General features: G+C 40.7%; 1 protein-coding gene across 1 annotated transcript; it reads left to right on the forward strand.

The window, feature by feature from the left end:
- Positions 1-120: 120 nt before the first annotated feature.
- rsbn1 (round spermatid basic protein 1) lies at positions 121-11,474 on the forward strand (the record flags this gene model as incomplete). The annotated part of the gene is made up of 7 exons (XM_079558273.1): positions 121-778; positions 2,336-2,958; positions 3,835-3,972; positions 4,215-4,357; positions 4,727-4,894; positions 7,190-7,298; positions 11,004-11,474. 7 exons carry the CDS (start codon positions 121-123, stop codon positions 11,472-11,474), a joined length of 2,310 nt encoding a protein of 769 aa, XP_079414399.1.
- Positions 11,475-12,742: the final 1,268 nt, after the last annotated feature.

Genomic DNA, 12,742 nt, shown 5'->3' on the forward strand with positions numbered 1-12,742 from the left:
CGTGCGCAGCCGAACGATCCGCGCCGACGGGGACTACAAACCGACTGAAAGGACTACAGTTTTGGGAGCGCATGCGCAGTGCGAGTGCGGGGGGGCTTTAAATGAAGTGTACGTGCAAAGATGGCAGCTCAGGTCGACTTGCTCCGCGCAAAAGTCGGAGAGGAGCGCGTGAGGGACGGGTTCTTCACAGAGAAGAAGAAGAAGAAGAGGGAGCTGTCACCGCGCGCGGACAAGCGGGAGAAAGAGGCGAAGAAAGTCAAGCTTCATCATCATCATCATCAGAGCAGACAACACGCCGAGCAGCACCGCGCGCACCAGCCGCACCAGACGCACCGCGCGCACCAGCCGCATCAGCTGCAGCCGCACGCCCCCTGCGCCGCCTCCGCCGCCGCTGCCGCTCCGGTCCCCGCGGCTCCGGCCCGACACCTCAGCGACAAACATGCCCCGCACCACCACCACCATCACCACCACCACAAGCACCACCACGGCACGAAGAGGAGCGTGCAGCCCGGCGCCACGCCTCCCTCTGCGCCCGCCGCGCCCCCGCCGCCGCCGCCGCTCAGGAAGCCCCCGCCGCCCATGGAGCAGGTGCCCAAGACGCGCGCGCTGCCCCAGGACCCGGGCGCGCTCTTCACCCTCACGCCGCTCAAAGTGGTCAAGGCCAGAGACAAACAGGATCCACCGCGGGGGGAGAAGAAGCGCGAGGACGTGACGCTGAAGGTGAAGAAGGAGAACGCGGAGAGGAACATCAGGCCTCCAGAGGTGAAGAGGAAGAGAGGTGAGTGTGTTATTGATTATGTCTATTTGGAAACTCACTAAAGACTTATTGTTTAACCTCTTGACAAGTCCAGCTTTCAGTCAATCAAAGTTTGTTTCCTCATTTGAAAGCTAAGACCAACAGAACTCCTCTAATGAGAGTTTCTTCCTTGCGTTATTGCCACTTGTTTGACATTTTCCTCCATCACATTTTTTGCCACATTTTAATTGATTTTTCTCACTTTTGTTTTGCATTTTTGTTGATCTGTTGTTGTTTTTTGTCACTATTTTGTGGATTTTTCATAACTTTTTTTTTTGCTCTTTTTTTTTGCTTTTTGTTGATCTTTTTTGGCTCTTTTTTTTGTTACGTTTTTGTCACGTTTATGCCACATTTTCACCGCTTTTTTTGTCACTCTTTTGTGGCATTTTCATCCTTGTTTTTTTATTCTCATCTTTGTCCAAGAAGCTTTGAGACTTGGGCCAAACCGGAGAACGTGTGCTCGGTTACGGTGGGGGTTTTTCACTTTCAGAATGTGTCAACCATACAGTCGGCCGTGTCATTAGTTGTATTGACTCATAATGGCCTCTTGCACATGACGGCGCAGCAGGTTCGTGTCCCTCCACATACTTAGGTGTTTTTATGTCCTAGAATAAGACACTTCTCAATCTAAACAAGTTTTTGTGTGTGCAAGATTTTGGGGTTAAAATGTTTTCTATTCCATTCTGTTCTTCTACAATGGTTTATTTGACAGACCGGGGTGAAAGGGGGAGGGAAGAGAGGGGGAGAATCACCCACCAGGCCAAACACTTTCCATTATATTCATTATACATAAGTTTTTATGAAATATTGCCATTCGATTTACATTTCAGAAAACATCCCGGTGTAAAGGTTTTAAACTACCCCCCATTTCAGGCTACCCCCCGGTAATTTGAAATCAGTTTCAAGTTACCCCCGGGGGTAAGATGAACGCGATATCAAGCTACCCCCCCCTGATTTCAGGTTACCCCCCTCTCAACTGCTTTCTTCATCCATAAGATACCTTACAGGAACCGCGGTTGGAGCCGTAACCTTAAGGACAGTGGAGTTTACGAACTAAAGCTAACCTTACCTTAGCCCTAAAGTTAAGGATAGTGGAGTTTACGAACTAAAGCTAACTTTACCAGTTGAAAAGTTACGAGAGTTGTAGCTATTATTAGCAATTAATATCCGGGCATTTTCTATTCAACACAGCCGTGCCAAACAAACAATACATATTGCGACGGGGGTAATCTTAAATCAGGGGGGTAACTTGAAATCAGTTTCAGGTTACCACTGGGGGTAATTTGAAATCAATTTCAAAGTACCGGGGGGTAAGGTGAATGGGGGGGTAGTTTGAAATCGCTACACCGGGACAGAAACATTAGAAAGAAAACTGAAATGTAAACTGCTAAACAAAACGCCTAATCACATGGATTAATAGAAATCTGAGCTAAAGGGTTGGACACAGGGAGATCAAGTCTAAACTATTCCAGCTTTTTGCAGCCATTGAACTGTTCTGTCCTTGTTGTTACCTTGTACTTGACTGTTCTGTCTTTCCAGAGCCGAGGCCCCACGACGAGAACATGAAGTCTCTCACACTGGAGGAGTACCTTCTGAAGAAGAAGAAGAAAAAGAAGAAGCACCGAGAGGAGGAGCGCAGCGTGAAGAAGGTCCGCTACCTCCTGAACAAAGAGGTCCAGACCGACCTCAACGGGAACTCTCAGGACCGGCACATGAAGAAGCACCATCGTCCCGGCAGAGCCATCGAGAGGCACGTCCCGTTCCTCCACGCACTGAAGCCGGGACACGCCCCGTTCATCTCCCACCAGGAGCACTCCATCCGCCGCTCCTGTCTGCAGACGGGCTCCAGGTTCGCCCGCTTCCTTCATGAGGAGAGGCAGCCCAACGGCGGGGGGTACGTCCTGCACGCTTACGCCGACGAGCTGGCCTGTCTGAGCCCCCCGGAGCTGGAGGAGTTTGCTAAGGAGTACCTGGACCTGGCCTTCACGGAGCACCCCAAAGGAGCGTCCAAATACGCCCTGTCGGTGATCCACGGGGCGGCCGCCTTCCTGCCCGACTTTCTGGACTATTTCGCCTTTAATTTTCCGAACACGCCGGTGAAAATGGAGATTCTGGGAAAGAAGGACATCGAGACGACCACCATTAACAACTTTCACTCTCAGGTAGATGGTTTTTCTCTTTCAACAATGACATTTATATAAGATAAGATCTTATTTGTTGTGCAATGTAAGGGTTAAAGGTTATTTACATTATAGATCATTGCTTCTGCTGGTGTAGCTTCAGAACCTTCAACCTATGATGATATTCAGCCCAAAATAAAAATATTTATTTCAACTATAATATAAACATACTGTACTCTGAAAGTCCTCTAGATCAGTGTTTTTCAGCCTTTGTTGAGCCAAGGCACATTTTTTTCATTGAAATAATCTCGAGGCACCAGCAGAAAATGTTCTCATCAAAGTGTCTTGAACAGGAACACCGTATAGTCTCACTCGCCACAACGCCTCAATACATCACTAATTCTCTTGTCTCAAAGAAATTAACTGCCTGATATGAAGAGTATAATATAGTTACTCTGCCGATCACTAGACGGCACAGACACTCAAACGGTGCATTATTTGTGGATAATAATTCATTTGTCTTAAAAAAAATAACAACTAGGTGAGATTGGATAATTTCCCAAGGCAGACAATATCTCACGGCGCACTAGTGTTCCACGGCACAGTGGTTGAAAAACACTGCTCTAGATGATAAATAACAGTCGAATTAAGTTTGGTAACAGAACACCCATTTAGGCCGTATACTGCATGAAGTATAACACTGATATTTGTAGAAAGTGACGCTTTACCTCGACTCGGCTCGTGGGTCTTTTGACGGTGAAGAAAATCGTCTCTCCACAAGGCAAACTTGTCGACCCCTGGCCGAACGACCGACGTTGATCCAAGAAATGATCATTAGTGTGACCCAAAAAGGCCCATGATCCACTGAAAATGGTCCTGAGAACGACGACCACAGTATTCTTAAATGTGTTTGTCCAGGTGAGCCGGACGTACTGCGCTGGGACGTACCGCGCGGGGCCCATGAGGCAGATCAGTTTGGTGGGAGCTGTGGACGAAGAGGTTGGAGACTTTTTCCCAGAGTTCCTTGACATGCTTGAAGAGTCTCCCTTTCTGAAGGTCAGACGCTGCCTATGAGTTTGCTTTATCAGTGTATGTAGATTAAAGTAAATTGATTTCCATTGTGGACTGAACCCAGTGTACAGAGGTCACGTGACCTCTCTTTGCTTTGATAAACAAAGGACGGGTCAATGAAACAAATCATTTATAATTATTTTCTTAATTGCATAATCCTCACATCTGGAGCATTTACATCCCAGAGTAACATTTACATGGGATTAATTTCTTTTGTTTGCCTGTAGATGACGCTTCCGTGGGGAACTCTGTCCAGCCTGAAGCTGGACTGCAGGTCTCAGAGCGACGATGGGCCCATCATGTGGGTCAGACCAGGAGAACAGATGGTGCCGACCGCAGACATGCCCAAGTCCCCCTTCAAAAGACGCAGGTGAGCTTCATAAAACATGTGATTTTCAAGATATTATTTGGGACGACACCTGTGCAATGGGCATCAGCCAAGCAACAAATAGTCAGCAGTTTGGCTCGTACGCTGGGTTCGGGTTAGTTCTCGCCTAACCCGAACCCAGATGTGTGAGAGTCTTTGATTGTCCCAAAATATCAATAAATCCAATGCATTCATGATTGTTACGGCCCCAGGCCTCCAGGTTCCCTCCTTTTTGTATATTTGTGTTTGTGTGGCCTAAACCCGCTTTTTCCCCCCATGTAAATTTGCTGCTGTGGTCCTGGGCTGCGATAACTAGCAGAGCCGGGTCGTAACAATGATATTAAAATGTGATTGTATTCTTGCTCCTTTCAGGTCGATGAATGAGATCAAAAACCTGCACTACCTGCCGAGGACCAGCGAGCCCCGGGAGATGCTGTTCGAGGACCGGACGAAGGCTCATGCGGATCACGTGGGGCAGAGCTTTGACTGGCAGAGCACGGCGGCTGTGGGCGTCCTCAAGGCGGTCCACTCTGGAGAGAAGTACGTTTGCCTTCATGCTAGGGCTGTGCAATTAATCGAAATTCGATTACGATTTCGATTACAACAGTAAATGATTCCAATTAGCATAATCGCAAAAAATCGATTATAATTAGTTTTTTTTTTTCAATTTGTTTTTTTATATATTTTTTTTTCAATTTTATTTTTGTAATGTTTTTTTTTTCCAATTTTTAATTTTGGAATTTTTGTCACTTTTTTTCTGGATTTTTGTCACTTTTTTTCTGGATTTTTGTCACTTTTTTGCTGGATTTTTGTCACTTTTTTGCTGGATTTTTGTAATTTTTTTGATGGATTTTTGTCTTTTTTTGCTGGATTTTTGTCACTTTTTTTCTGGATTTTTGTCACTTTTTTTCTGGATTTTTGTCACTTTTTTTCTGGATTTTTGTCACTTTTTTGCTGGATTTTTGTCACTTTTTTGCTGGATTTTTGTGTCTTTCTGATGGATTTTGTAATTTTTTTTGCTGGATTTTTGTCTTTTTTTGCTGGATTTTTGTCTTTTTCTGATGGATTTTGTAATTTTTTTTGATGGATTTTTGTCTTTTTTTGCTGGATTTTTGTCACTTTTTTGCTGGATTTTTGTCTTTTTTTGCTGGATTTTTGTCTTTTTTTGATGGATTTTTGTCACTTTATTGATGGATTTTTGTCTTTTTCTGATGGATTTTTGTAATTTTTTTTGATGGATTTTTGTCTTTTTTTGATGGATTTTTGTCACTTTTTCTGCTGAATTTTTGTCTTTTTTTTGCTGGATTTTTGTCACTTTTTTGCTGGATTTTTGTCTTTTTTTAATGGATTTTTGTCACTTTTTTGATGGATTTTTGTCTTTTTTTTGATGGATTTTTGTCACTTTTTTGCTGGATTTTTGTCTTTTTCTGATGGATTTTTGTAATTTTTTTTGATGGATTTTGGTCTTTTTTTGATGGATTTTTGTCACTTTTTCTGCTGAATTTTTGTCTTTTTTTTGCTGGATTTTTGTCACTTTTTTGCTGGATTTTTGTCACTTTTTTGATGGATTTTTGTCACTTTTTTGCTGAATTTTTGTCTTTTTGCTGGATTTTTGTCACTTTATTGATGGATTTTTGTCTTTTTCTGATGGATTTTTGTAATTTTTTTTGATGGATTTTTGTCTTTTTTTGATGGATTTTTGTCACTTTTTCTGCTGAATTTTTGTCTTTTTTTTGCTGGATTTTTGTCACTTTTTTGCTGGATTTTTGTCTTTTTTTAATGGATTTTTGTCACTTTTTTTCTGGATTTTTGTCACTTTTTTGCTGGATTTTTGTCACTTTTTTGCTGGATTTTTGTAATTTTTTTGATGGATTTTTGTCTTTTTTTGCTGGATTTTTGTCACTTTTTTTCTGGATTTTTGTCACTTTTTTTCTGGATTTTTGTCACTTTTTTTCTGGATTTTTGTCACTTTTTTGCTGGATTTTTGTCACTTTTTTGCTGGATTTTTGTGTCTTTCTGATGGATTTTGTAATTTTTTTTGCTGGATTTTTGTCTTTTTTTGCTGGATTTTTGTCTTTTTCTGATGGATTTTGTAATTTTTTTTGATGGATTTTTGTCTTTTTTTGCTGGATTTTTGTCACTTTTTTGCTGGATTTTTGTCTTTTTTTGCTGGATTTTTGTCTTTTTTTGATGGATTTTTGTCACTTTATTGATGGATTTTTGTCTTTTTCTGATGGATTTTTGTAATTTTTTTTGATGGATTTTTGTCTTTTTTTGATGGATTTTTGTCACTTTTTCTGCTGAATTTTTGTCTTTTTTTTGCTGGATTTTTGTCACTTTTTTGCTGGATTTTTGTCTTTTTTTAATGGATTTTTGTCACTTTTTTGATGGATTTTTGTCTTTTTTTTGATGGATTTTTGTCACTTTTTTGCTGGATTTTTGTCTTTTTCTGATGGATTTTTGTAATTTTTTTTGATGGATTTTGGTCTTTTTTTGATGGATTTTTGTCACTTTTTCTGCTGAATTTTTGTCTTTTTTTTTGCTGGATTTTTGTCACTTTTTTGCTGGATTTTTGTCACTTTTTTGATGGATTTTTGTCACTTTTTTGCTGAATTTTTGTCTTTTTGCTGGATTTTTGTCACTTTTTTGCTGTTTTTTTTTTTAAAGGCAACAAATAATCGTTTGAATAATCGCGATTTCAATTATGACAAAAATAATCGTGATTATTATTTTTTCAATAATCGAGCAGCCCTACTTCATGCAGTGCTGGAATGATCTGAATGAAAACACGTGTCCGCCTTGATCCTGGTATTTACGGAGGTTTGTGGTTTACAGTGACCCGCTGCCTCGGATAACCAAAGACGTGGTTTGTTTTGATGCTGGAGACTTCGCTGAAACGGTCCACAGGCTTCAGCTGGATCTGTACGAGCCCCCGGTGTCACAGGTACTTCCACTGTCGGGTTTAAGAGAAAAGACGTGACATCGGCTTTTGAAACACGCAGCATTGCACTCGCAACTTCACCCACACTTTCCTATTTTCTATCATTTATGAAGCTGAAGGTCAGTCTGTTTAGGGCAATACCACTATAGTATCGGGAAGGAAAAGTTTAGGTACTGCTGATATCGAAAAAACAAAGGTAGCAAAACCAGGTTGGTCCAGGGACGGCACTAAAGGAGGTGGTTTCAGCTCGAATAAATTATACAATTTAAAAAAAAAAAAAAAGGTCTTTTATGCAGTGTTAATTTCGTCGACTAAAATATTTAGTCTTAATTTTAGTCAAAGTGATATTCTTGACGACTAAAATTGGACTAAAACTAAATTAAAAGTTTCTCATGAGACTAAAACTGTGACTAAAATGTCCAGATGTTTTAGTCGACTAAAATCAGACTAGATAAAAATGAAAAGGAGAGACTAAAATCATCCAAACTTGTATTGAGCGTCTGAAAGAGCCTCAGATCATGTAAATTCTCTGTTAAAGGATCAGCTCTGAGCTTTGTTCATGTGGAGCAGCTCCATGAAGCAGAGGAACCACATTAAATATGATTATAATGAAGATTATCAATGCAAAGTCCACTAAATTAGTCTTAAATTTAGTCGACTAAAACTAGACTAAAAATGGGGATGAAATTTTCTTTTTTTCGTCACATTTTTTGGTCAATTTTTTTGTCACATTTCTTGTAATTTTTTTGTCAATTTTTTGTCTTTTTTGTCACATTTTTTGTCATTTTTTTGTCAATTTTTTTTGTAATTTTTTTGTCTTTTTTGTAATTTTTTGTCTTTTTTGTCACATTTTTTGTCATTTTTTTGGAGAGACTAAAATCATCCAAACTTCTATTGAGCGTCTGAAAGAGCCTCAGATCATGTAAATTCACTGTTAAAGGATCAGCTCTGAGCTTTGTTCATGTGGAGCAGCTCCATGAAGCAGAGGAACCACATTAAATATGATTATAATGAAGATTATCAATGCAAAGTCCACTAAATTAGTCTTAAATTTAGTCGACTAAAACTAGACTAAAAATGGGGATGAAATTTTCTTTTTTTCGTCACATTTTTTGGTCAATTTTTTTGTCACATTTCTTGTAATTTTTTTGTCAATTTTTTGTCTTTTTTGTCACATTTTTTGTCATTTTTTTGTCAATTTTTTTTGTAATTTTTTTGTCTTTTTTGTAATTTTTTGTCTTTTTTGTCACATTTTTTGTCATTTTTTTGGAGAGACTAAAATCATCCAAACTTCTATTGAGCGTCTGAAAGAGCCGCAGATCATGTAAATTCTCTGCCAAAGGATCAGCTCTGAGCTTTGTTCATGTGGAGCAGCTCCATGAAGCAGAAGAACAACATTAAATATGATTATAATGAATATTATCAATGCAAAGTCCACTAGATTAGTCTTAAATTTAGTCGACTAAAACTAGACTAAAATTGAAAAGATTTTTTCGACTAAATCTCGACTAAAATTAAAATACATTTTAGTCAAAAGACTAAAACTAAATTAAAATATGTTGTCAAAATTAACACTGCTTTTATGGAATAACATTTTTGCTCTGTTTTATGGCTCTAGATGACAAATATTTTAGTATAGGTATAGAAAAAAAGTATCATTCAGGACAGGTATCGGTATCGATCACTCACCATTCAGATCGGATCCAATATCGATGCACTCAAAGGGGAACATCTTTAATGGCGAAAAGTCCTTAAAGATTTGCCCAAAATAAGAAAACGTTAACTGACTGAAATTCCTTCTTTAGTTTGCACTGTTTACTTTGCAGCAGAAATAAGTAGCTCAGGCCCCTGGAGGCCATAAGCGCCACTGCAGGTGTAGCACGTTGCATTTTTTTAAACTCATTAATTGTCTGTGAGACACAAAGGGAGAGAGGGATATTGTACATTGTGCCACAATCCAATGGAGATAGTTTGTTTTCACTCAGACTTGGCTGTAAATATGGCTAAAGTGGCGCTAGCCCACAGTTAGCTTTGCCCGTTAGCCTGTTAGCTTCTTCTTTATGATTCTATTAGTATGTATTGCGCCTCCAAGTGTGGTTTTCAGGACAGAGACACCAGGGGGCGATGAAAGACCCCCCAATCATCCCATTAAAGAGGGGGTGTTCTGCTTTTCTCAGTCCCATAGCACCAGTCTATATCACACTACAATGATGACAAACCTTCTGCTGGTCTGTAAATGCAGTAAATTAGAATAACTGCCTTGTATAAAATGTCTCTCTCAAAATGGCTGTAGTGAATGTCTTGAAATAGGCCTCTGTCTCTTTAAGAACCTCTGAGCCTTTAGACACGCCCCCTCCACACGCTGTCTGTGGCATCAGTGGGGAGGGGGTTCTGCTGAGGAGCAGTGGTTGGTTACTCGGCTGGTGACCAAAGCTCGGAGGCGTCTCCAGGAGGTGGGGGCGTTCCTAGGAGGACTCAGGCAAACCTATCCCTAAAATGGCCGCCATCAGAGTTTTTACAGATTACTCAGAAATACGTGAATGTGCCAAGGCAACACTTCAGCCATGTTTTTAATGAGGGAGTGACAGAATAACATGATGGAAAGCTGGAAAAAGTCCATTTTGCATAACACCCCCCCCTTTAACACTTGTATTACCCCCAGAGGGACGTTTGGCCCCAGGTCCGCCGCATTCACGCCACACCCGAGACCACCTGTTTCCGCCGCAGTCAGCTTTTTAGACCGTCGTAAAATGCTGCGGTTGGATTCACACTGGCCCAAAAGTGCCGCTCTGGGGCTGAAAGTCCCCTCAGGTCGCCCAAACTGAAGCCTGTGTGAAAACGCCCTTAGTTCTTCTTTAATGGGAGACACTACAGGCAAAACTATTTTTTTTTTCAGGTTTTGGGCCAAATTGGTCCCTGAACATACAAGCTTTCACCCGGAAACAGAAAATATCCCTAATCTTCACAATAACATGTTTAAATATTGCACTGATTCAATGTTCCCCCATAGACTTATATGGGAGAATGCAATTTCAAGGGCCTTTTTCTCCAAACACACATTTCTGTCATTGTGGCGACACTATGTCCACGTCAGTCGGACCTAAAGACTTCACATTTTCCAGCCTCGGACTGAACAAGATTTGGAAGATTTTTTCAGAGGGATTTTTTATTATTTAATCCCTTAAGCCCCATTTATTGAGTTTTGAATGTCAAAAAATAAGGCGAAAATACATTTTTTACACATTTTTCCACTAAAAAACAGATTTTTTAAAAACTAAACAAGAAATCCAAAATCCCCTCTGAGAAAGTCTTGGTAACTGATTCATCAATAAAATGAAACCATAAACTTGAATGTAGCTCTGTCCATTATTCAGATTTCGTCGCCTAAAAGATGGGAAATTTGGGGCATTTTTAGGCATAAAACACCTTGTTCTTATATGAAAAGATAAAATGACAGAAAACTTGCAATGTATTTTTTTCTCACATTTATGCCACTGATCGACAGCAACAGTTTCAAATTGATATCTGTAAATATACATGTTTTTCCCTATTCACCTGCAGTGTCTCGCCTTAAAAAGGGGCCAGGAAAGTATTGTTAATCTGCAAGTGTGTGTTCCCCATTTCATAATTAATTTCCTTTTGGATGTTCTGATCTGTGAATGAGACGACCACGTTCTTGTGAAACTCCCCGGTTGTGTCTCCCCCCAGTGCGTCCAGTGGGTGGACGACGCCAAGCTGAACCAGCTGCGGCGGGAGGGCATCCGGTACGTCCGCGTGCAGCTCTGCGACCAGGACGTCTACTTCATCCCCAGGAACGTCATCCACCAGTTCAAGACGGTGTCGGCCGTGTGCAGCCTGGCCTGGCACGTCCGCCTCAGACAGTACCAGGACGCCGCCCCCGCCCCAGGACACGCCCCCGCCCCCTCCCCCTCCCCGTCGGACGCCACCGTCACCCCCCGCGTGCGTCCACAGGGGGGCGGCGTGGCCGACACTAAAGACCCCGAGTTCCAGAGACCCGCCACGCCCCCGCGGGAGCCTCAGCCGGCCGCCCCGCAGCCCGCCAGGTCCGCGCACGGCCCCCGGCTCCCGCCCCGGCCCCCCGACCAGTCCGCGTGCACCCCCGTGAGCGAGCCCGCGCTGCCCAAAGCTGTGGACCGCGCCCCCGAGCTCGCCAAGTAAACCGCGGGGGGGGGAAACGAGCTTTACTTTCCTCATTTGTAGCACCAAACCTGATGCTTTAAGGTCGAACAAAGCTATAATTTATTTGTAATTTTATATGCAAATACATCGGAAAGTGTGACGCTGCTTTGGCCAGATTTTTATTTAGGCTTTGTGCTTTATAAGTTTTACAAAATAAATATAGATTATTGTTTTTAAGTATTCAAATCTCCACAGAGCAATTTATTTATAATATTAATATTTAGATTTTGTTTTGCTTTGTATCTGAAGTGATAAACCATTAGGATTTCAAACGTACTGAAAAAGAGAAGTCATTTCACCTCATCTTTTATTGTAATTATGATGATTATTATTTGTTTTTGTTTTTTTTGTTTTTTATTTGTCCTTCATCCATCCAGGATAAAACTCATTCTCAGAGTGTCCTGGCCGAGATGCAGGGGAACAGGATTTAGATACAAGTTACAATTTGACTCACATGATCACAAATAAACATTGCATCTTTAAATCACGATAACACTCTCAGCGACGTGTAAAAGACTTTTCTAGATTTTTCAATTTTTCATTGAGATTCAGAAGGATTTTCACTTCATGTTTTTGTTCTTGAGATTTGACTTTGCCTTTGTTCAGTACTTCACTTTTATCCAGGGGCGGACTGAGACTGAAAAACAGCCCTGGACTCTGAATCTCTGAAATCTCTTCTGTCCTCTTTTGGCTGCGTAACACCTCATTTGAAAGCTAAGACCCACGAAACTGACCTTTTTCCTCACACTGTTGCTGTGTTGGGTCACCTTTTGTATGTTTTTTTTTCCTTTTTCTTTTTTTTTTTAATTTTTGTGACATTTTTGTTGATTTTTTGTTGATTTTTTGTTGATTTTTTGTCACATTTTTGTCACATTTTTGTCGCATTTTTGTCGCATTTTTGTCGCATTTTTGTCGAATTTTTGTTGAATTTTTGTCACATTTTTGTCACATTTTTGTCACATTTTTGCTACATTTTTGTTATATTTTTGTCGCATTTTTGTCACATTTTTGTTGAATTTTTGTCACATTTTTGTCACATTTTTTGTCGAATTTTTGTCACATTTTTGTTGAATTTTTGTCACATTTTTGTCACATTTTTGTCACATTTTTGTCACATTTGTCACATTTGTGTCACATTTTTGTCACATTTTTGTCACATTTGTCACATTTTTGTCATTTTTGTCACATTTTTGTCGCATTTTTGTCACATTTTTGTCACATTTTTGTCGCATTTTTGTCGCATTTTT

Source organism: Gobius niger, assembly GCF_951799975.1.
Source record: "Gobius niger genome assembly, chromosome: 6".
Lineage (NCBI taxonomy): Eukaryota > Metazoa > Chordata > Actinopteri > Gobiiformes > Gobiidae > Gobius > Gobius niger.